Source organism: Ambystoma mexicanum, chromosome 4p, assembly GCF_040938575.1.
Source record: "Ambystoma mexicanum isolate Mex_15411 chromosome 4p, UKY_AmexF1_1, whole genome shotgun sequence".
NCBI lineage: Eukaryota > Metazoa > Chordata > Amphibia > Caudata > Ambystomatidae > Ambystoma > Ambystoma mexicanum.
Window position 1 is genome coordinate 609,140,604 of NC_090927.1, and position 23,202 is coordinate 609,163,805.

The 23,202-nt window shown below is 42.8% G+C and overlaps 1 protein-coding gene across 3 annotated transcripts in view; it reads right to left on the reverse strand.

Annotated features, from left to right (window-relative positions):
• RAB23 (RAB23, member RAS oncogene family) overlaps positions 1-23,202 on the reverse strand; it is a 318,320-nt gene that overhangs the window by 125,958 nt on the left and 169,160 nt on the right. For all 3 annotated transcript variants that reach the window (XM_069606185.1, XM_069606183.1, XM_069606184.1), the window contains exon 5: positions 11,172-11,254. In XM_069606185.1, the coding sequence (XP_069462286.1) occupies positions 11,172-11,254 (83 nt within the window). The remainder of the gene's footprint in view (positions 1-11,171; positions 11,255-23,202) is intronic.

Here is a 23,202-nt window from a genome sequence, read left to right on the forward strand (position 1 = left end):
GGTTGATGCCAATTGGGTTGTTTTTATGTGCGAGTGATTGGACTTAGTTTTGAAGGGAGTAGGAAGAGGGGAGTTTAGAGCAGGTGAAAGGGAGAGGGGAGCCAGGGGCAGAAGGGTAGAGGAGAGTAAAGACAGGAGTACAATTTATAGGGAAGCTGATAAGATCAGGAGTTGCAGGGTAGAGACACGAGCAGGAAGAGAGGAAAAGGTTTCAGAGTATTATCTGGAGGAAGAAGTGCACTTGGGCAATCGGAGTACACCCCCCCCCTCCGGTCCTCTAGAAAGTCCCTGAGGGATTTAGAGAGCTAAGGCTATGGCCTTTGTTTCTTTGATAAGCCTTGTCTTGCCTTTCCAGTACTCTGCTGCTCCCCTTCACCTTGTAGGATCATAATTTCTATTACATTTGTCTTTCTACTATTAGCAGTTGAAGCTTGATGACCTATTGATATTGAATTCTTTATCAGGTTAGTAATGAACGTTCTATTTCAGCTGACATTCTTTTGTATTCTGACATTTAATATTTGGCCTTGAGAATGCTTGCTTTGCTTTAGCGTGGTCTTGATGACCTATTGATATTGCATATATTGCATTCTTTATCATGTTAGTAATGGACGTTCTATTTCAGCTGACATTCTTTTGTATTGTCTCATTTAATATTTGGCCTTGAGAATGCTTGCTTTGCTTTAGCGTGGTCTTACTCGTCATGCCCAAACTGGGACCAATAAATGCTACCTGGCACTTCTGAACATGTGACCAAAAGAGTAAGTTTCATCCTGTGTGCATGAACAAGCAGTTGAAGGAACACTCAGAACTGAAGGCAGAACTTACATCAACAAATCAATTGTAGGAGGGATCTTCAGACTAGTAACTTGTGTACAGCATACCTAAATTCCAGCATGCACAAACGGATATAAAGGAGGTATTATGCTCATCTTAAAGCCGCATGTGCCCCTGTTTCAAGAGAAAAACATTTTAGAGGGAAGAAAACGGGTGCCTTTAGAACCAATAACTAATTCCATACCATTGGTTATAAGGCTGGAAGACTCTTTCGCCAGTTTCAAAAGGAGACGTCAAGCTTACCTCCTGTCCGACTAAGTACATTTATGAATGACTAGTGTACAGGCCTGTGTACGAGAGCCAAAGTGCAGGTTTTCATTAACACAATAGGACCACAATATATACTAAGCCTAAAGCTCCAATTAGCGGTGACAACAGGCAAAGCTATGCAAATTGGACCACTGTATTTCCAGTTTCGTCCAAAAAGAGAGTTGAAAAGACCTACCCAACCAAAAGTCCGAAATAAGGTACTACCAAAATGTTCTACCTTCTAAAAGTTCGACTTTTGATTGGGTATATCTTTTCAATTCGGTCTAGGGCTGCGGGGGTGTCCCCCAACCCCTGCTTACTATACTGTGAGCGTGGGTTGTGGGGGTCTCCCCCGCAGCCCTCCCAAAGAAAAAAAAAAAAAGAAGAAGTGGTCTGCAGGGGTGTCCCCCGCAACTCCCTAGTCACTATACTATACAGTACATTGAGTGGGGGTTGCAGTGGACATCCCTGCAGCTGACCCGAAGAAAAGAAAAAAAAAAAAAAAAGAAGGACCCTGCAGCGCCGATTGCCGATCACAGAAGTGAAAGGGAACCAGTGTCGCAGGGACCAGCAAGTCGGAGGCAAGGTAAGTGGGGGTGAATGTGTGTTGGGGGGTATTTGGAGGGTGTGGCCAAGTTTGAAATGTTCAGGGGAGAAAAGACCGAAGGATATTTCGAAAAAATAATCTTCAGTCTTTTCTCGCTCGAACATTTTTACCTCTGTCATTCAACCCTAAACTGAATTTCCTAAGGCAACAGCTTCCTCTAGTGGAGCATTCTATGCATTCGGGCAGTCTCTATTGCGCATGGCGGCATCAAACAAACATACATCTAGCCTTTTATCATATAGGATAGGATGTTTCCCTCCCTATCCTGCTTTCTGTTTCAAGCAATCCAACATTGTGTTATTGTCTAACAATTTCATCCAACTATCCTGGACCAGGTCTGAAGAGCATAAATCCGACGTCCAATAATGTTGGAAATTGGAAGTGCATTATGTGGTTAACGAGGAGTGTACATTTATGTATTTCGATAGTTAATATAAATCTTGTACATTGACATTTGTAACATTGTAGTATTCCTAACCTTTGTAACCTTGTGCTTTGGCTTTTTGTTTCTTGAAAAGTAACTTGAAGCAGTTTTTTTTCAATGTAATCTGGTGCTACATAAAACTCTGGTGGGCGCTGTTCGGCAGCCTGCAAAATGGCTGCATCTTCTTGAGCTTCGCAGCTTGCCACACCCCCTACACGGCCGCTGACCGGTAGCTCGGGCCGGCTAACCCACAGACTGTCACCACAACGGCAAGAACAGATAGGGTGCGCTTGGTCCGGAGCTGGGGGCATTGGACCATTTTGAAGGCCCCCGCCGATGCACTGAACTGTGCACACTGAGGGCCGTGCGGTCTGAGGTGGCAGAGCATGAAGGAGTGGGATGGCTTGGTGTGGCTGGGCGTCTGCCAGCGACCTCCCCAGGGTGCGGGGAGGCCTTCCACAGATCGCAACAAAGGAGCGCACCGAGGTAGGCGTTGACTAGGGAGACTGCATCCGACTGAGGGATAGTCTCTTTTGTACAGGGATATTTAGTAAGCGACAGGCTACTATAGATGTAGAAGCTGTAAATAACTAACCACAAATCACATGGGTGTCGCCCACATAGTTTTAGGAGGTGAGCTATATAGATGTTGAAGAGCAACGACGATCGGTTTAATCCTTGAGAATTGCCACAGATTACAGTCCCTGGTTTCACGCTAGAAGATAACGCTGGTAATTTCAGTCTTGTCCTTCAGCTAGAATCTCATTCATCATAGAGCGGTCTAAGTCCAGTTTAATTGAATCGTCTGATTAATGATCTGTGGCCAAGTCAAAGGCTCCTGAAGATTTGGAGCAAATTGATGCTGCAGTGTTTTTGTCTGCACAGATTTTGAGATTTTCCAAGATGGTTGTTCGTGCTGATTCAGTGCCTCTCATACCTCTAAAGCAGACTTGCGAGTCCCTGAATATGAGATTTGACTCTACACGATCAGAATTTGGCGGCAAACCTAGCGTTCTATAATTTCTTCAGGGTACAGTATGAGATGGGTCATTAGTTGGTAGGTTTCTTCTAGATCTCCAGCTGTATTTATTTATAAAGCTAGTTTGATGGAGGTGATCTTGAATGCTTTTGGTACAATTACTGTTTTGTGTGAGCAGTTCATCAGTTTGCGGAAATAGCTTGCCAATATTTCCGGTGGAGGAATCTATCGAAAGAGGCAGATTTGTTGCTTATTTTCACTATTTCTATAAAGTCTTGCTCAGTTTAAATTCATTCACTGGAGGGGTTGTGGAGAGGTTTTTGCTAGGCAATCAACTGACTTCTGTTCCTTAATGCAGTGTTGATTGCCTGCTTTACATTTGTCAGTTTATTTCTGAAGTGGTTGGCAAGGGCTTACCGCGTTTTTTGGTTTGGGGTCCATTTGTGCTACAAGGGGCAGGGTTTCTCATCTCCTTAACGGTTTGGTTGAGTTCTCACTGGGTTAGGAGCCTTACCGATATGCTGAGTAGTATAGTTTCTTTGCTTTAAGGATGTATGATATGATAGGTTATTTATAACGCGCTTACTACCCAGAGGTTTCTAAGCGCGGACCCGGGGATCGAACCTGTGCTGCTCCGTGTCATCTTGCTTCCAAGGAGAGCACGTTGCCCCTGAGCTATCCTCCCAAGACTGTATGGTTTGTAGTGGAAGATCGGTCTTTGATATGCTGCCTTTTCTCGTTGGTCATGCTTCCTACATGTTTTTTCCTATATTCAATTTATTTTTTTGGTTTCCTAGATGGGGTGTGAAACATTCAGCTGCTGTACTTTTTTCTCCCAGCAGGGTGATGTATTTTAGTTATCTTCTGGTAGCGATAGCTAAAGCTAAGGTGCTTTGGCTTCCCCTCTTCCATTAGATCACAGTTCCTCAAGGTTTAATGTTAGCCAGATTCTTCTGGTGATGGTTGTATGGCCTTTGCATGTTGGTGTGATGATAGTAAAAGCTGTCATTAGGTGGTTGCTCTCGGGTACCTGAATGGGGAGGTGGGAGGGGGGTGTAGCAGGCAGGATGATAGTCAGATCTTCATAAGATTGCATAGAGCATTTGGCCTTTGGTAGGATTTGCTCCTTTTACCATTGGGTTGAGGTGGAAGAGGGCCTGATAGGAGCTCAGACTTCTAGGTGCTGATTCTGTTGGTTCCAGAAACCAAATGTTGAAACATCTGCACGGTTTGGTGTTTGCGTTCTTCTGCAATGTTGGCATTTATGTCAGAGCGTTCCTGCAAAGGCTGGGTTTTACTCGAATGGTCTGTAAAATCAGTCAGAAAGAGGGTGGTTTGATGATTGGGAGGTCAATCAGAGGTCCTTCAGAGTCCAGGAAGACTGTGTGGCGAGAGTTCGAGCTTTTGAGGTATTCCTTGTGTGCCATTCTAATGCTGCTTCATATTTTTTCAGTTTGGTTGGCTGGCATGAAAATGCTCAAAGTTCTTTGCAATGGATTAATGTAATATGAAATTATAATAATCCGGTAGGTATGTTTCCATTATGAAGAGCATGTCGGTACACCCTTCACTAGCAATTTCAGAAATCTGTTCTGTGCTTAGAGATGGAGCAGGCATTGATCAGGTTGCAGTCTATCTTGTCTTCTGTTTCTGGATCTCATGTTAGTGTTATTGGCTGCTCTGCATTGGTTCTGTGCCTGGTGTGCATATCGGGCTTTGATCCGTCACTTGGTTGCTTGGCTGTTGATGGAGGGCAGCTACACTGGGGCTGCTACTTTATTGATAAATAGGGTCAGCGAGTTTCAGGATTTGGGTCGCTTATGTCATCAGGTTCTGACCAATTAAAAGAACGTGTTGGTCTTTGGTGATAAAAAGCACATATAATTACTCTTCCTAAAGTCCTGCGGTCATGAACATCTGTACCGTCAGGAATAGGTTTTTCTTCCAAAATAGGTTTTTGATTGTTGGTTTCATAAGTAGGATGCATTCCTGGATGCATTCCTGGTTGCCAGTGGGTGGGGGGGGGGGGGGGGTGTGCGGGTGGGGGTGGGTTGGGTTCACTCGGATCGGTTTCTGATCCTCATGCTGCCACATTACTGCCTGGATCCTCCCCTGGGAAGGTTTGTGAAACGCGGGACAGTAAGTGGACAGTTAACGTGAGGCGCAAAGGGTTTTCAGTCTGACTTCTAGATTTCAAGGCCTGTGTAACACTGCTGATGGGTGTTGTATGGGCAAGCTGTTTGGATGGTGGTTGGATGTAGTATGAGCTTTCAGCCTGTTGGGTTAGTCATTCTTTGGGGACCCATTTCAGAAAGTGAGTTTTACTGAAAATGTTTATGATAGCACAGCACATAAACATGGATTTCCATGAGTGTTAGGTTTGAATCTTTCAGCCTTAAGTAGGTTAGTGGGATACCGCTGCCTCACAGAAGCCACGATCGTGTAAACCAAAGTTCAGGAAGATTGTGCAGTGAGTTGAAAGTGCAGGTTTTAATAAATTACAGGGCTCGAAATAAGGATTCGATGAGCTGGAGCTAAAACCAATTCCCGGGTGTAAGGCAGGAGCTACCACTGGTGAACCAGGAGCAAGTACACAGTGCCCTGCAAATCTAACTGCCACAGGAGATGCACACTATCCTTTTGCCCGTTATGTATGATCTGTTATGCTTAAACATGTACTAGATTTGTGCTCATTTGTATTTACCACCATTCTCAAAAACTCAAAGTTGTCACGTATGCATGCTTGTAAGGCACCAGTTGGCCTGGTGAGCAAAAAGTAGCTACTGGTTTCAAGCTAATTGGGCTCTTCTAGGCTAGAAGCACTTCTTTTCGTGTAGAGTACTCCTAACGCACAAAAAGTGGAATAGATCTGCGATACGGGTCATGGGGTCTGTAGCTCTGAGATGTTGACATGTGAGCATGGTAGGAATGGCATGGTTCAATGGGTGTATATTGGGAGGTGAAGTCTGTTAATTGGCTATATCCCCCACCCCCTATTTTTAAACTCATCTGCCACATGCTCTAGAGTAGAGTCAAGCCCATTGGTAGCTTATACCTTTTCATATGTACGTGTTTCACTGGATTAGATCTGATAACCTTATATAGACTTGGCATCATCACAAAATGAATAGAAGCAGCCTATTAAAGGATAGTTATCTTAATGGGCTAACATTTTGTGAATATGATTTTTGGAGAGCGGATAAGAACACATAAGCTTCCTTGAGGGATTCAATTAAGATTTCATGTGCAAAAGCAACCCCATGATATCGGTCATCATCTAGTAGAGAAGCGCTACCTTCAAGGGATTGAGGAGCTAGTATATAGTGTATCGCAAATCTAAATTCCCCATGGAATGGAATGCCATTTTCTGTTACATTTGACCCCTTATAAGTTGAATATCTCTTAGAGGTCTCCTGGTTGATCCTTTATAAACCTTCCCAAATAGTCATATTGCTCCTAGACACCAGCATAACCACCCCATTGCTAAACCAGTATGTGGCTTCTACCTCCCTAAAGCTTCCTCCAGTCATTCGCAAATGTTGGTCAAATGCCACAACCTCATACAAAGTTGTTCAACAGATCTGGGCTCTCGAATCGCTGACATTTCAGGGGCCAGGTTTACTATCATCCGTAGAAGCCACACTATTGATCATTGGTGATGACAAAAGGAAGGAAAGTAGAGGCAGAACACTTGGGGTGAGGCTATTCTGCATAATCATTAGTGGTCTACAGATAGGGATTCAGTGGGAAGCTGCACGGGTTGGTAATGGGGAACAGCAGCGTTGAGAGTTGGGGAGAATGTGGGAGGGAAAAACTATACAGAGCCTACACCACCTTTCGCAAAGTTCTTAAAACCCAATTGCTTAATTTACCTGTTCAAGATGTGCTTAATCCATGTTCCAATGTAACCAAGGGACACACTGTATTTGCTGCTTCATGAAACATATCCTCAGTGCATATTGTACGATGTTCTCAAATGCCTGCACTGTCTGTACTAACATCGCAACTAAGTAAGCTCTCTGCAACAGCGCCACGATGCCCAAGGGCTGTTGTGCGCTTTACAAATGTAAATAAAATAAGCAGGAGCTAAATAGCAACCAGCAATTCTGGACCCTGAAGCTGTTGGAAATTGGTTCTTTCTCCTTACAGATTGATTTAGCAAACTGATTCTATGACTTTGTGCTTAGAAAATTCAGGTTATGCAGTGGTACGGTAAAGTAGATCAATAGGATACTGTGCAAGACGTTGGTACCTCAGGTCAACTAGGCATTGACAACAGCGTACAATGCTACACGTTTTACCTCATGGACCTCCAGAAATCAGAAGAAAACATACGATTATTGTACACAGTGCTTTTATCCAGAGAGCCCCTGGGGCTGACAGAGGGAGAAATAGGATATGCCAGAACTAGAGAATGGGTAGATTGAAGTAACGATGCAATACCAGGTGTTAAGTATGATCGTGGGCAGTTTGGCTGCAAAGAGCTGCTGCAGGCCGTGCAGTTTCCTATTAAACTGGTGTACCCAGGTGCAGATCACAGAAGGACAGTGCCACAAGCTTATTTGTAAGGGACAGGTCCAGGATACAGTGTTGTATGTTGACTGCGCTTTGTCCTGGACGCCTCTAGATGTGGAGGGAGGTAGAATGGAATGCAATATACAATTTGTCCGGGATGCCTGGGTGCATATTGATGGTGCTGTGCGGTTTTTGTGGGGCACTTAAGAGATAGAACACAGCAGTGCTGCCTGCTTGTGTCTGAAACCAAATTCAGAAGAAAACAGTATTTTGTCTGGTTCAACCTCTGAGCAAAACATAATAGTATTGCTATCTGCTTTTGTTTGGAACACCTACAAATATTTAGCCATATGCATCAATGCAATGTGCCTTGGTTTGCAGCACCTAGTAGCTGGAAACTACCTTTGACAGTACATTGTATTTTACACAGGAAATCTAGGAGCTCGAACTCTCGCCACACAGTCTTCCTGGACTGTGTTGGACCTCTGATTGACCTCACAATCATCAAACCACCCTCTTTCTGACTGATTTACCGACCACCCGAGTAAAACTCAGCCTTTGCAGAAACACTCTGATATAATTGCCAACGTTGCAGAAGAATGCAAACACCTAACCGTGCACAGATGTTTCAACATTTGGTTTGTGGAACCAACAGAATCAGCACTTAGAAATCTGAGCTCCTATCAGGGCATCTTCCACCTCAACCCAATGGTAAAAGGAGCAAGTCCTACCAAAGGCCAAATGCTCTATGCAATCGTCTATGAAGGTCTGATGACCACCATCCTGCACGCTACAACACCCTCCAGCCCCAATTCAGGCAACCGAGAGCAACCACCAAATGACAGCTTTCACTATCATCACACCAACATGCAAAGGCCATACAACCACCACCAGAAGAAGCTGGCTAACACTAAACCTTGAGGAACTGTGATCTAATGGAAGAGGGGAAGCCAAAGCAAATCTAGGAGCAGAACACACCATATAATTAAGTACAGTACTACTGCAAGACACTGCACTATGTCACAGATAGACAAATCACTGTCTCAATGATGGGTCAAGGGTTTTATTAATATATGTGTGCGCCTTAAGGCGGCCCCTCTCTATAGTCTCCCTTGGGATATTCTCCCTAACCCAGGTATCCAAGCCCTAGGTTAGTGCGAACGAACGGCAACCCCTACTGTTCATTACTACCTTTAGCTATGGGTTGCTCATGAAGACGAGGATTCTCTAAACTTCCTCATGAAATTCCTAGCTGTCCTAATTCTATTCACATGTTTGTTTTCTACAGGGAATGTGGAGGTGCCTTGCACACACTTGAAGATCCTTCATCTTACACAACCATTCTCTCCCCTCTCTTTTTCTACACTGCTCCAAATGTTTTTCTCTCTCGTCTCTCTGGTATCTTTCTCACAATCTAGTCCTCGCCTCCACCCTTTGATGTTATCTCCCACTCTGGTTCACTACTCGCTACGCTACACCACTACTCTCCTGCCTCCAACTACTACCCACATGTCTCCAACCACTACTTTAGTACCCTCCTTTCATTCAGTAACATCCGCTTCACAATCATTTCCTATTCATTTGCCACACAAACCTGCACACTCAAAACTGCAGAACCACTTTCACACCGAAGCCAGTATCTCACCATCTCCAACCATCTTCTCCACAAGCCACCACTCCTTTCTTGCTCCCGCTTGTCTCTTGGTGCTCCTCCACTGCTGGCCATTCTGAACCAGTCTCCCCCTGCCAGGATGTGTATGTTCATGGGTAAGTCTTCAAAAGGGGACAAAAGTCTTGCCCATTTTTTCCAGCAGGCTCGCCTCGAATTGGCCACAGGAAATTAAATATCCAAGTTAGTGTTTAGCGGTCCACTCTCTGGGATCGTCTTGGTACGTTTGAGGAATAGTCCTTGGTGGTCTACGTCAATTATGCTTCCGGGTGCAAACTGTCAGGGAGACTCTGCAGGTCCCTGTGTAGGTGTCTGCGGTGTAGCGGTCCACGGCTACAGTGCCATGTGCTTGGACTCCTCACCCTTCCACACTCCCCCCCCCCCTGCTCCCTGCATTCCCCTCGACCCACTTGTTTTGCCTTCCCTGGTTGTTAATCCCACCGATTGTGCACAAGCGTGGCAGAAGCAGGGCTTCAGTGGCAGGTGAACAGAAATAGGAGCCACAACTAGCCTCTGCCCTTCACCGGCTGCCCAGGCAAGGGTGCCCAGGGGTAACCGGAGAAATAGTTATATGGGAGGGTCACAGGGCCTCGTTGGCCTATGGCATGCCTGGATCACACAAAGGGGATTATGAGAGAGGGGTGAGGGAAGAAGGATTCTTTTTTCAAAAAGCACTAAAAATGGAAATCCATCTAATAACTACACATTACCTCCAGCAGAAAAGGGTCAGCAGCCCCTTTTACCAAGCAATCTTATCTCCAGTTTGTAAATTATGTTCATGTAAACTATTCCTAGGTTTTGGAACACCTGACGAAACCCATTTTCTATTGTACCGTTACCGACAATGTGCTACAGTGACGTTTATAGATTGTGCCTTAGTTCTTATAGGCCTTTAACTTAACATGAACTTGGACTTCATGATAATAAATAAAGCATGTCAGACTCAGAAATGTGCCCTCCCTGTATCATTGCTCAACATTACTACAGTCCCCCAAGATGAATCTTGATACCAGCGATATGGGGAAGTAGGCAAAATGACTGTGCTAAAAACAGTATATTGTACATTTTATAATTGTATCATAGGTATTAATTTGTTTGAAGATTTACTAGCGCGACCAGAAAACTGCTCCTTACTTTGTTGGAACATGCATTAGCACAAGGTATGCGGAGCGCAGCCAAACAGTTTGCTTGGATCATCTGCTGAATCTGGCAATTATAGTATGTTACAAGCAAGATGAAGTCCAGCTTCCGGAATGGCCTCCACTCACCCAAACAACATTCACTCTAACTCCCCTCGCTCATTCTCACCCACCATATAGCCACACTCCTCACACTTAACCACCTCTGGACCCTTAGCTATCATCCTTACTCAAAAAAGAGCATTTTCTGAATTGCCCTTTTCTTGTTTCCATGCCAGCCAGGTTTACCTGGGTGTGCTTCCCTTTCAAGAGCATCCGTAGAAGAAAGAAAACCTTTAACACCATTAGTGATTCGGACATTATGCCTATGTGCTACTAATGACATTAACTGCTGGTGCAGACTGACCCAGTCAATAATGGCACTAATACTTTGTTGAAGGCCTTTGCTTGGACCCTATCAAGTTGGGATAGCAGAACAGTATGGCCCCCACATCAGACTGCCGTTGTGGCCACTAATGCCATATTATGTTAATTTTTGCGTTGCTCTTTCATTCCTTCCTTGCCAGTCCATGGGCCAGTACGTTCTTAAGCCCCACTCAGCCCATTTTTAAGAAAAGGTGGCTTCATACCTTAGATTTAATTTGCAAACTAAGCAGGCTTCTTTACATTTGGAACACTCTCATCAAATGCTCCCAATCCATTATTGCAGCTGCTGATTTCATAGCATTCCATATCACAAGCACACAACCTACCTTCAGTTACATTTAGGTCTTCCTTCACTGAAGCGCGATAGAATCTCAATTTCAGTTTTTTTGCAAGGGCTTCAGCTTCTTCACTGCATATTTACAAAAGAAAGAAATATGGTATTAAATGCACAATGTAATTATAAAGCAGACATTGGATCTCCTGAAAAAATTGCAACATGTACGTTTGTGTATGTTGTATTCTCTGATCGATTATCACTCAGGTGGCATTTTTTCTGGCTACCACAAATGAGGGCTCATATTCATATTTAGAGTTCATTCTAAAACAAATAACTTGAAACATTACACTACTTACGTATGACAGTAATAGTAACATTCATACACAAATACTATTTTGTAAATCACTGTGGATACCAAAACCATTACCATTACATGCAAATGTGTATCAATGTGACTTGACCGATCATTAACATTTAAGTCCATCTTTCACATCACAGGCCTTAATCTAGAAGGGTCAGTCATGTCTAGGAATCTGACAAGTGTGTCAGCTCTTACCATTATTAAAAACCAGCATCGGCAATGCCAATAGTTTTGCCGTTTACTGATCTTTGCATTTTGCATTTATAGGCACCAGTGTGCAAGGAGGAGAGTGCAATGTTATGTTATTTGGCATTAATATAGCGCTCTATATAGGATTGGTATGACCTCAAAGCGCTGGTAGGTTGAACGCCCTTGGAGACCGTAGTCCAGGTCAGTTGAGAGAATAGGTGTCGTAGGGGGCTTGGGTGCACCAGTTATGTGTGCAGCTGGTGTAATTGCCTGATGGTAGCTGCATCCTAGCATTTAGGTGTGGTGATATTGTTATCAGTTGAATGTGTGCAGTCTGGCGGGTGAACATATCAAGAGTGGGTTTTGGCTATGTTAGGCCTGTAGGATGCATATGTGTGCAACTAGGCCGGTTTGTCACAGGATATAGCTGCGTTTTATTAGAATGATGAGGTGTTTATGTGGTAATGTTCGTATGTGAGCAGCTAGGCCGAATTTGATCTAGGGGTATAGCTGTACTCTAAGTGAGTGATGGTGGTAGAGTAAGCATAGTGATATGGGGGTGAGCGTTTGTGTTGAGTTATGGGCTAAGACATAGGTAAGTAACATTTACAATTCTATCCAAGTGTGGTACTTGCTAACATTCATAATCCTATCTAGATGCGATTCAGGCTAATGTTCATGATTCCATTTAAGTGTGGCACATGCTACCAATCACAATGCCATCTAAGTGTGGGACATGCCAACATTCACACCTCCATCCAAGTGGCACAAACTGACATTCACAATCCTATCTAGATGCGACTCAGGCCAATGTTCACGATTCCATCCAAGTGTAGCATATGTTATCATTCATATTTCTATCTAAGTGTGGCACATGCTGCCATTCATTATCCTATTTAGATGTGACACGGGCTAATGTTCACGATACCATTAAAGTGTGGCACCTGCTATCATTTACAATTCCATCTAAGTGTGGCACTTGCTATCATTCACATTCTATCTAGATGCGACGCTGGCCAATGTTCACGATTGCATCTAAGTGTGTCACTTGCTATTATTCACAACTCCATCTAAGTGTGGGACATGCTATCATTCACAATTCCATCTAAGTTTGGCACTTGCTATCATTCACATTCTATCTAGATTCAACGCAGGCCAATGTTTACGATTCCATCCAAGTGTGGCATATGCTAAAATTCACATTTCTATCCAATGTGGTACTTACTAACCCTCAAATTCTATATAAGTGTGGAACTTGCTAACATGCACAAATATGTATCGGATAGACGTAGGCTGGTGGTCATAGTAAGAGTGTTGCAAGTGATGTTCACCTGGCAGTCAATGTTTTGGTAAGGTAATGTCGAGTGGCAGGGCTTTCTGGAGTAGAGTGATTGCTTTACTCCCCACCCATGCACACTTACTTTTTTAGTTGCTATCGTGTCTGCAGACACGATCTGGAGCCGCCAATGTAGGAGCTGCCCTTTGCCTTGGACTCTTGGCCGTTGGGGCTGCCCTGTTTGGATTGACTATTAGGGGCGCGGGCACCAAACAAATTGCTCGGGAGGTCCAGGAGGCAGGGAGGAGGAGGAATAAGGAAGCAGGAGGGAAGAGGGACAAGAGGCGCATTGCGCACTGTTTCTGGAGTTGCAAAGCCACAACAATGAAATATACAGTGGCAGAGAGGGTCGGGGGCATTAGTTTCTCTCACCTGTTTCCTGAGCCGGGCTGTGAGCACCAATTAGGTTGCTCAGGAGGTCCGGGAAGCTGGGAGGAGGAGGAATAAGGAAGCGGGAGGGAAGAGGGACAAGAGGCGCATTGCGCGCTGTTTCTGGAGTTGCAAAGCCACAAAATTGAAATATACAGTGGCAGAGAGGGTCGGTGGCATTAGTTTCACTCACCTGTTTCCACAAGGGTTTGTTTGTGGAATGGCGGCACGCCGAATGCATCGGCTGGAGGGGCCTTGCTGAGCTGGGCTGTAAGCACCAATCAGGTTGCTCTGGAGGCGGGGAAGAGGAGGAATAAGGAAGCGGGAGGGAAGAGGGACAAGAGGCAGATTGTGCACAGTGCACAAATAACACATGAATAGTGGAGATGTGGTATACATCACAATGTTCGCCTTTCTTCAAGAATCCACTAGATATAATAAATACTACTATCAAAAGAGGTGCCACTAGATGATGTGGCGCACATATGGATGAACACAAACCTTTCATCTCAAGATTGGACACGTATTAATACCAACAATGTCCAGGTAATTAAGAGAACGTAATTATGAATTAACCAAGTACTATGAATAGCATGACAAGCTTAGACTTTATATAATGAATACAATGAGATGACATGAATTGTATGATATGGTACTCGTTTAAGTATATAGCAAGTCTGATGACAAATAATTTGTTCTTCAAGCATCAATTGTGCAAACCTTGATATATGTAGTAATGAAACACATTGTTCAAATGATAAGAAACCTATCGGGCTATTTGTCGTCCCTTTATAGTTGCAAATATTTCACACACCACGAAAATCTGAAAGGTCTGTAATATTTGTAATGTGCTTACCAGTGCACCATAAACCAGTTTAACAATTCAGCTTTTTAGTTTCTTAGTTGCTTTGTTTTTAATAGTGTGTTTAATAGTGTGTTTTGGTCCTTTTAAATCCCAGTTTGTCGCACAAGGCCTTGTGCGCGAAGCTACGAGTGAATTAGCCTTGATGCCCACTTTGACATGCGTCCTGAAGGTGGGTTTGCAGATACACCGCAAACAGATCAGTTCATACTGGTTGTCTTGAGACCTAGAAACACTAATGCGTGTAGACGCCCCATAGAGAAGATCAATATATGGAGACAGATATTAAATGTATCTCACTTTTGTTACTAACATCACAAAAGTATTTGAAAATAATTCTACATTCTTTGATTTCTCCCCGCCTGTATTGTCATTGTCCTATACAGAACGTTGTGTTTAGATACAACATTTTGTATATGTGAGGCTTGTGTTTTATATATTTTAGCCTTTTGTTAAGATTTGTATATTGATTAAAATACGTGGTCATCTAATCTGACCTGGTATCTGGTTGTATAAATAATCGACTACAGTTTTGATGTGTGTGTGAAAGCAGGGTAGCTAGTTGTGGATCTCTTTTGTTTGACCATGAACAACAAGTCATGATCTCCCCACTGGTGCTGGCAATGGGTGACATTAATCTCCAGATTGAGCCCTTGAGAGATCTCATGGGCCTATGGATGACCAGGTTTGTGTGTGGGAATAACACCTCTAGAGTGTGCCAATCCAATGAGCACTCACCAGCATGCTACGGAGGCAGCTTGTATATTTTATGATGCTAATCTGCGAGCTTGTAAGCATAATCATGCCTGACCAACCAGCAGAAGTTACCTATGTTGGTCTTGGTGGGAGCTCGAGGATTGACTGTTTTCATAAGTGCAACAGACTGGGAAAATGTAGCAAGCCTTCAGGTTCTTAAGCGCAGTGAAATCTGTCATTACCTGATTTGTAGCGTTATTCACTGTGTAAGCTGGTGGGAGGACAATAGAGTGCACCCAGCACTATTACAATGACCCTCTCGTGCCATGTCAGGTGTTGTGTGAAGTGGTCCATCATCGGTCATCCTCCTCTTAAACCCAATATTTATGGCACTATTGAACCTTATCTCACGACTATCTGTATAGATAACACCTCTGTGTCGAGTTTCCTAGATAGCTATAATGAGCTGGTACATGCTAGGCTTCCTTTTTTTTACTAAACCAGCGAGGAAGAGTAAGCAGGTAGCTTTGTTGAACAAGGGATGGCTTGATGATAAATGCAAAATCGCCAAGACAGATTGCTATCATAACTAAAAAATGAATTGACGATTGATAAGGAACATCAAAGAACCCTCAGGTCAGTCTATACAGATACTATTGTGAAAAAGGAGGAGGTGTTGGAAAGCAACAAATGGGACGATCTATTGTCTGTTTGTAGAGCAGGTGATTTTATCAGCTTTTGGAAGTTGGTAGCGGGGAAGGATCTGAATGCACCGAACGCTGTGGAACGTCAAATATCCCCGGACATCTGGCATCACCATTCCACAACCACTAACAGAGCAGAGGTACTTGGATTTAGCAAAGAAGAGGCTAAGAAAATACTAGCCCTGATTAAAACTACAGGGGAGGAACTTTCTACATCCGAAAAACCTGAGGCACTCAAACAATTGGAATGGTCCATTAATTTCTCGCCTAATCTGAAATTGCATGCCACGACACTATCAATACTATAGTGCACAAAGAATACCACAGTAGATCGAACTCGCGGTTCATCCCCCTTGGTATGAGGGAGTCTAATCTCTCGATACATGCTATCTCTTTCTGTTAAAGTTTCTTGTCGATATCGCCCCTCTGTTACCAACCTTTATTTGCTCTAGCACTGCACACCTCATTTGTGCAATGTTGTGCCTTGCTTCCACAAAATGGGTTGAGACTGGTGACTTTAGGCTTTTAGTTCTTATGTTGGATTTATGTTCCGTCCATCTGGTTTTGACCTTACGTGTTGTCATCCCTACATGGAACAATCCGCATGGACATTTCAGCGCAAACACTACATTGATAGAGTTGCAGGTACACAAGTGATTCAGCTTTATTGCTTTTCCAGTATATGGATGCCTGATTTCATTCCCCTTTATGATGTTATCACAATGCTGGCTAAGAGTCCCCCTAGAACCAACTCTGTGTAAGGAGAATCCAGATTTCGTCAAAAGGTGGAGACAGATACTAAACTAATGTTTGTTAGACCTCATCCTACTAACGATAGAGGAATTGGCACATAATTTAACTAATATCGAAGAGGAAATCACTAACATCCAAGTCATCCTGAGTAAAACTTTGTCTAAAGCAGAAATAGAACAGACTCTGGAGGAAACCAACATAAAACTAGCACGATACAAACAGGAACTTGAAGTAAAAAAAAAAAATTGAACATTCTGCAGAGACACACAGGATTATAAGATGGACATTGTATACACGTGGCAGGAATACTATAGTCGGAAGAATCCTTCACCTTTTAACCCGCAACGTCCTAAACCTAACATCCCAAATCCAGAATCATTCTCATCTGGCGCATCGAGTACAGAACTTGAAGTAGTCCCTGAAGTAGAGAAGTCAACGGAAACATCAGCAACAGAGGACAGGGAGACGGGAATTAGACCTGCTCCTTTTTTAGAGTTAAACCAGTCAAGAGAGGACAGAAGAAAAAAATCAGAGGAAGAACACCAAAAAGAGCTAGTAGTAAACATCTCTTCTTACTCCCTATCCAAAATAGAATTGAAAGTGCTATACAAGGGACTATCGTTCGTACCACAATATTGTAGCAGTCTATTGAAAGAAAAGATAGACTTTTTAAAATTAATGCATAAATTGAAACTGAAGGTCTTCTTCGATTCCATTGAGGAAGATTCGCAGGAGTCTTTAGGAGAACAATCCGAATATTTAGAAATGCCTCCGAAGAGCACATTCTACCCACCGGTAAAGAATCACGTTCTGACGGTATTTGAAAAGAAGGTGTTAGCCGACTTCAAGAAACTCAAATTTAAACAGAAGAGGCACACACATTTTTCTGACCTTAAAAGGACTACTGGACAATCAAGATATAATTTTTAAACCGGCAGACAAGGGCGGGGCCTTGGTGCTGTTAAACAAGACAGATTATCTTGCAGAAGTGGAGAGACAGTTGGGCGACAAAGAAACCTATCAGGGAATATCTTTCAACCCCACAGAGAAAGTACAGGCACTCAAAGAGGTACTGGACGAGGGAGAAAGCACCAACCACATAAGAGAGAAAACAAGAAGGTTTCTGGAGACATGACACCCCATCATGCCGGTATTTTACATCTTACCAAAAATTCACGAGAGACTCAATAACCCACCAGGAAGACCCATTATAGCAGCAATGGGAAGCGTATTAAAGCCTTTAGCAAAATATCTGGACAGATTGAAACAACCACTAATTCAAAACAGTCCCACCTACATCAGGGACACCACAGACTTCCTGTCAAAACTGGCAGGGATTAAATTTGAGATAGGGCGTGACATCCTATTTACGATCAATGTCACGTCACTTTATACTAACATCCTGAAGGAAGCAGGCATTGAGGCCATGGAGTGGCTTCTTCTACAGACAGGACCATGTGGAAGCGACAAAGTTTTCATCCTAGAATTGCTGAAACTCATACTACCTGCAGGTATCGGGCACGAGCATGGGGGCAGCAATGGCCCCATGCTATGCCAATACCTTTATGTTGTATTTGGAGACGGAATATGTGCTAAACTCGAACAGATGGTTGTAACATCTCACTATATCTGTAAGGTACATAAATTACATTTTTAGAATCTGGAATGGAACAGAGAAGGAACTGGAGGAATTCTTTCATATGGTGAATCAGATGCATCACAAATTAAATTTACTACAGAACACAGCAAGTACAAAATACACTTTTTGGACGTAGCGATATACAGTATTGAGACGGAGCTACACACCTGTGTTTTCACCAAACCAACATCACAGAAACAGCTTATTAATAGCTACCAGCTCTCATCCAAAACAACAATAGTGTCCCAATCAGTCAATTTATGCGATACCGAAGAAACATCTCAGAGGAGGGGGAATACGGAAGACAAGCGGCAACACTGAAGCTGAAGTTTCACCAAAGAGGATACAAACAAGAACACATAGAACAAAAAGTAGCAATGATGCCAAGCAAATTCTTATTAAAATCGCAACAAAAAGGAGGAGAGAAATCTTTGGTTTAGGTTACCAATCATTCTCTACAAAGTAGTCAAATCAAAACAATAATAAAGAAAAACTGGCCGCTACTGAAGATGGATCCGACCCTAGAAAGAACTATACTAGAGGTACCTACATTTGCTTATCGCAACAGCCAAGCACTTCGAAACACACTGGTTAGGACAGAAATGACTGAGAAAAAAATAATGCCAGTGAATAAACAAAGGCCCAATACCATGCTTGAACTGTCAGCATTGTGATAACATCGTAAAGGGGAATTAAATCAGGCATCCATATACTGGATAAGCAATAAAGCTGAATCACTTGTGTACCTGCAACTCTATCAATGTAGTGTATACGCTGAAATGTCCATGCAGATTGTTCCATGTAGGGATGACAACACGTAAGGTCAAAACCAGATGGACGGAACATAAATCCAACATAAGAACTAAAAGCCTAAAGTCACCAGTCTCAACCCATTTTGTGGAAGCAAGGCACAACATTGCACAAATGAGGTGTGCAGTGCTGGAGCAAGTAAAGGTTGGTAACAGAGGGGCGATATCGACAAGAAACTAACAGAAAGAGATAGCATGGATCGAGAGATTAGACTCCCTCATACCAACAGGGATGAACCGCGAGTTCGATCTAATGTGTTTCTTATGAGGGGACAAGTTGCCCAGTATAAGATGCCCAATACAGGTGTTTTCTATGAGAGGACAAGATACCCACCACATGTAGCTGGGTGGGACGTTATAGTTGAAACACAACCCTCATCTATAAGAGCTGGAACAGTCTGACTAATAAGAATGTGAGCCATCACTCTGGACAGAAAGACATACTTTGGAGATAAAACAAGTGAAGAGACCCCCTGTTCGTCGGAAACTCTACATCTGGGAAAGACGATCTCCATGTTATATCTAGATCAGCCCTGACCCCCACGTGTAGGACTCAGATGTAAGAAGCTGAAAAAAATGACTTCAGCGTAAAAGATTGTGAGCTAAGTAATTGGACAGAAGGTCACCATTACTCTGACTGGCTAATCACACTGTTCGATGTATCAACAATCTGGGATTGTAGAAACCATGTCCATAGAAATCTGGTTGTCCTACATCCTGCAACTGTATAGTATTGCGAAAATGTAATGTTTGTGTTGCAATGGTGAAAATTGCCTAAACCTGCTATTGAAGAGGTACCGATAATCTGTGAAAATTGACAAAGTTGCAAGTTGATTAGAACACACCTATGGCTCAGGTGAACTGACATTACGAGAGGTGGGGCCAAGAGGACATTGTCATAGACTGTCCTTTCCCTCCCCCCCCTTCTTGTGAAAAACTAAGGTTTAGTTAATAGGATCATGGAAAGAGTGCGAATTACACGCAAGAACCTCTGAGAGGTTAGCCACAACGGACCCGAATATGTCCCCTAGCAAGATGGCCGACACTCTGTGTCATGGACATCTGCGTGCATGCGTGCGGTGACCATGACAACCAAGTGTTTATCTTAGTGCAAAGCGGTACGGGCGGCTTGCCACTGTCCGGAGCGACACGCTGAGACACTTCAGAAAGCATCTGAGAGGTAAGCCCTTATTTATAATTCATTTCACATGTCTGAACAGGTTACAACTAAGATGTAACCCGACAAGTTACATGCCACTCGAGCGGAAACAAAATGCTACGCTTCTCCTTACTACGAGTCCTGCAGGCGAGCATCGCGCTTTAAGAATGCTGCGATTGGACTTTAATAACAGAATAGGGGAATAAGCAGGTAAGGTCTGGGGGAATATGGAAAGATTATTGGAACCTACTCCACGCGTTCCGCCCAGTGAGACGGAACGCGTGGGATGTGAGCAAAATCACACTAGTTGTGATACTGGGCCAGTAGAATTACAGAAGGCACGGGGCAAGCTAACTTAAATAGGCTGACAAGCGAGGAGTACAGCCCAAGTCTTCGAGAGTGATGAGACACAACTTATGTCTCCTAGGTGCATCTGTGCTGGGGGACAACGAACCAGCTCTACCGCTCACGTCGGAGTGGGGTGAATTAAGAGGGAAATACCATTGGCTGAAGATCGTCGTGTTAAAACCCATGTAAAACTTTAAAGCAGCTAATTTATAAGCATCGCATTAGGCCCACACTGGGCTATAGGATCCTCTGTTACATCTGGACAGTGACAAATGTCATTATTTCACGTAGGTAACATTATTTTGTGAAGAGAGAAGTGTACTGCCGAAAGAGGCAACTGCACTACCAATTACATCATCACTGAAATACACACCTAGAAGGTTAGTTGAATAGGAACTTTATCTTGGAATCAGAAAGTGGTTTTAGCGGGAACACCAGCACTGAATTAAGAATGATTATTGATTACAGAAACACAGATGAACTTGAATGAATGTACCAACTAAAGTCATTGTTGAACAAGCCCTGAAGAAGGATGTTCCATCCGAAACGCGTTGGCTAGATGTTGAATAATTTGACTTTTATGGAGACGGTTTATGGTCACATCATTGTATCTGTGTCTTGTGCTTAACACTGATAAAACCAAATCTATGTATTTAGGTACAGGCTTTCGAAATGGTCCAAACTAAATATCGTAATTGAAGGTAACATCCTGGAACAGGTGAATACTTATGATTACCTGGGTATTAGACTTTCCGAGAACCTCCTGTGGTCAGATCAACTTCTGAAAGCAACAGTGACTATTGACAAATATTGTGGGGGCATCAGAAATTTCTTTAACACCCATAGTAGAAGAGCAATAACCCCATTATTACATCTGTACTGGTCACAAGCTCTCTCACCTTGTATGGAGCAGAACTATTGGGCCACACGAAGGCCCCGTCACTTAGTGTGTTAAAGAACAACTTAATGAGAGCTCTGCTTATGCAGCCCTTTGGAGGCCCACTAGCCAGTCTTAGCTGGGAATGCAACCTTTCTCCAATCGCTGCTGCCCTGTGCATCAAACACTTGTTTACTGGGTTCGGATTTGGACCAATCCCCATTGGGCGAAATTTCAAGCTGCTCTCATATCTGCTTAGTCTGAATGGGGCACCTTCGCTCCCTTGGTTCAGGTATGTGCGCACATATCTTACATGGCTGCACCTGGTCAATCTCTGGGACTGCCCCGAAACTATAAACTCTGGTTCCAAGATACTGGTCAGGTCAGCAGGCTCTGAGGCCATGTAACGTCAAATGAAGACGGGATGTATGAACTTGAATAATTATCAGTTGTATTTAAACACCAAACAAGCTCCTGGATTCGAAAAAAATATCTTAATGTGATTACCCCAGATTTTGCACATGCTCCATTTATCCAGTTGCGTACCAATATTCTAAGGGTAAAATCCTTTACAGCAAATGGGAAGTATTCAAACAACCCAGAGTGCCCGGTTTGCGGTGCTGTGGAAGAGACTCATCCATTTCTTGCTGTTTTGTGAAGGTTACAATGATCCAAGATCAAGATATCGCTTTCCTTTCTTTAGATTGAACAATATCAGGTCAACCGGCTCTGCATGGATTTTTCCAAAGACTATCAATTTGAGTGCTCTTTTCTTTGTTTCGAAATGTTTGCATCCGGCATGATTGAGAAAGTTAAAGTGGGTTCAGTCTAGTAACATTTGATTATCCATTCATTGGTTATATTGTCTTATTGAACTGCTAGCACTGCACAGATTTATTTTCGGTAAGTGTAGCTTGGGGGCTACCAATATAAAGGTTACTCGTCGAATTCTATGAATTGTTTTGCTGTGTGCCAAACTATGATGTCTCTTTTGCACAAATACCTTTCACCCCGAACCTAGGGGCCTTAATCAGTCTTAATGACATTTTATTGTGTCTTACTTTTTTATATGAATTATATTATTGCATTGGGTCCCTGTTCTTTTATGAACGTCTGGACCTTATTTACGATTTTGTTCTAACATTTTAAATTAACACTTTTGTAAATCTGCTGCCATTTTGCAATATGATTTGTACATTTTAATGCATTTCTCTGTTTGATATTGTTGCATGATTCTTATATTTACGTGTTGTATGGCAAATCTGCTGAATAAAGCTGTGCAACAACAAGTTAAATATAGCGCCTTGACACAGTTTAGTCTTCAAGTGGTGCTTTAGGAATATAAAATCAATTTAAAATCTATGTTTAAGCTTTCACTTTGTTGCTTTTATTGGATGTAGCTTGTAAAGTTTAGGTACGTGAAAAAAGGATACTGGCAGAAAGAGTAGGTTTAGTAATACTTCAAATGTTAATCCTATCCATTGGCATTCTACAAGAACATGCAACATAACTAAATAAAATGAGCAGAAACTCACTCAACATACAAACAGTAATCCAAAAACCAAGATCCTGACAACATTGAAGTTCTGTATTTCCCCTGTTGCTTTAGCTGTTCAACAGCTAAATGATCAATGTGTCCTAAAATCAGCCATGCTTGAAGTTCAAACGTGCTATAAATATACAGCGGTTAATGCATAAAACTGATTGGTTAAATGATTTTGGGACTTTAGTCAAATTTTATATCGGCGGAGCGCCATAAAATTCAGCAAAATACAAACAAGATGAAATAAAATTGAATACAATTATAATACAAATATACTAGGATAAAACACACAAGTTAAAAAAGTAAAAACACAAGCATAACCATAATCTCTAAACAGGAGAACAAAAACAAATCACAATAACTGGTAGTGTACACCACCAGGCAGCACTATGCACGTGCTTCCATTCATAAACTCAAATTAAACAATCACTAAAC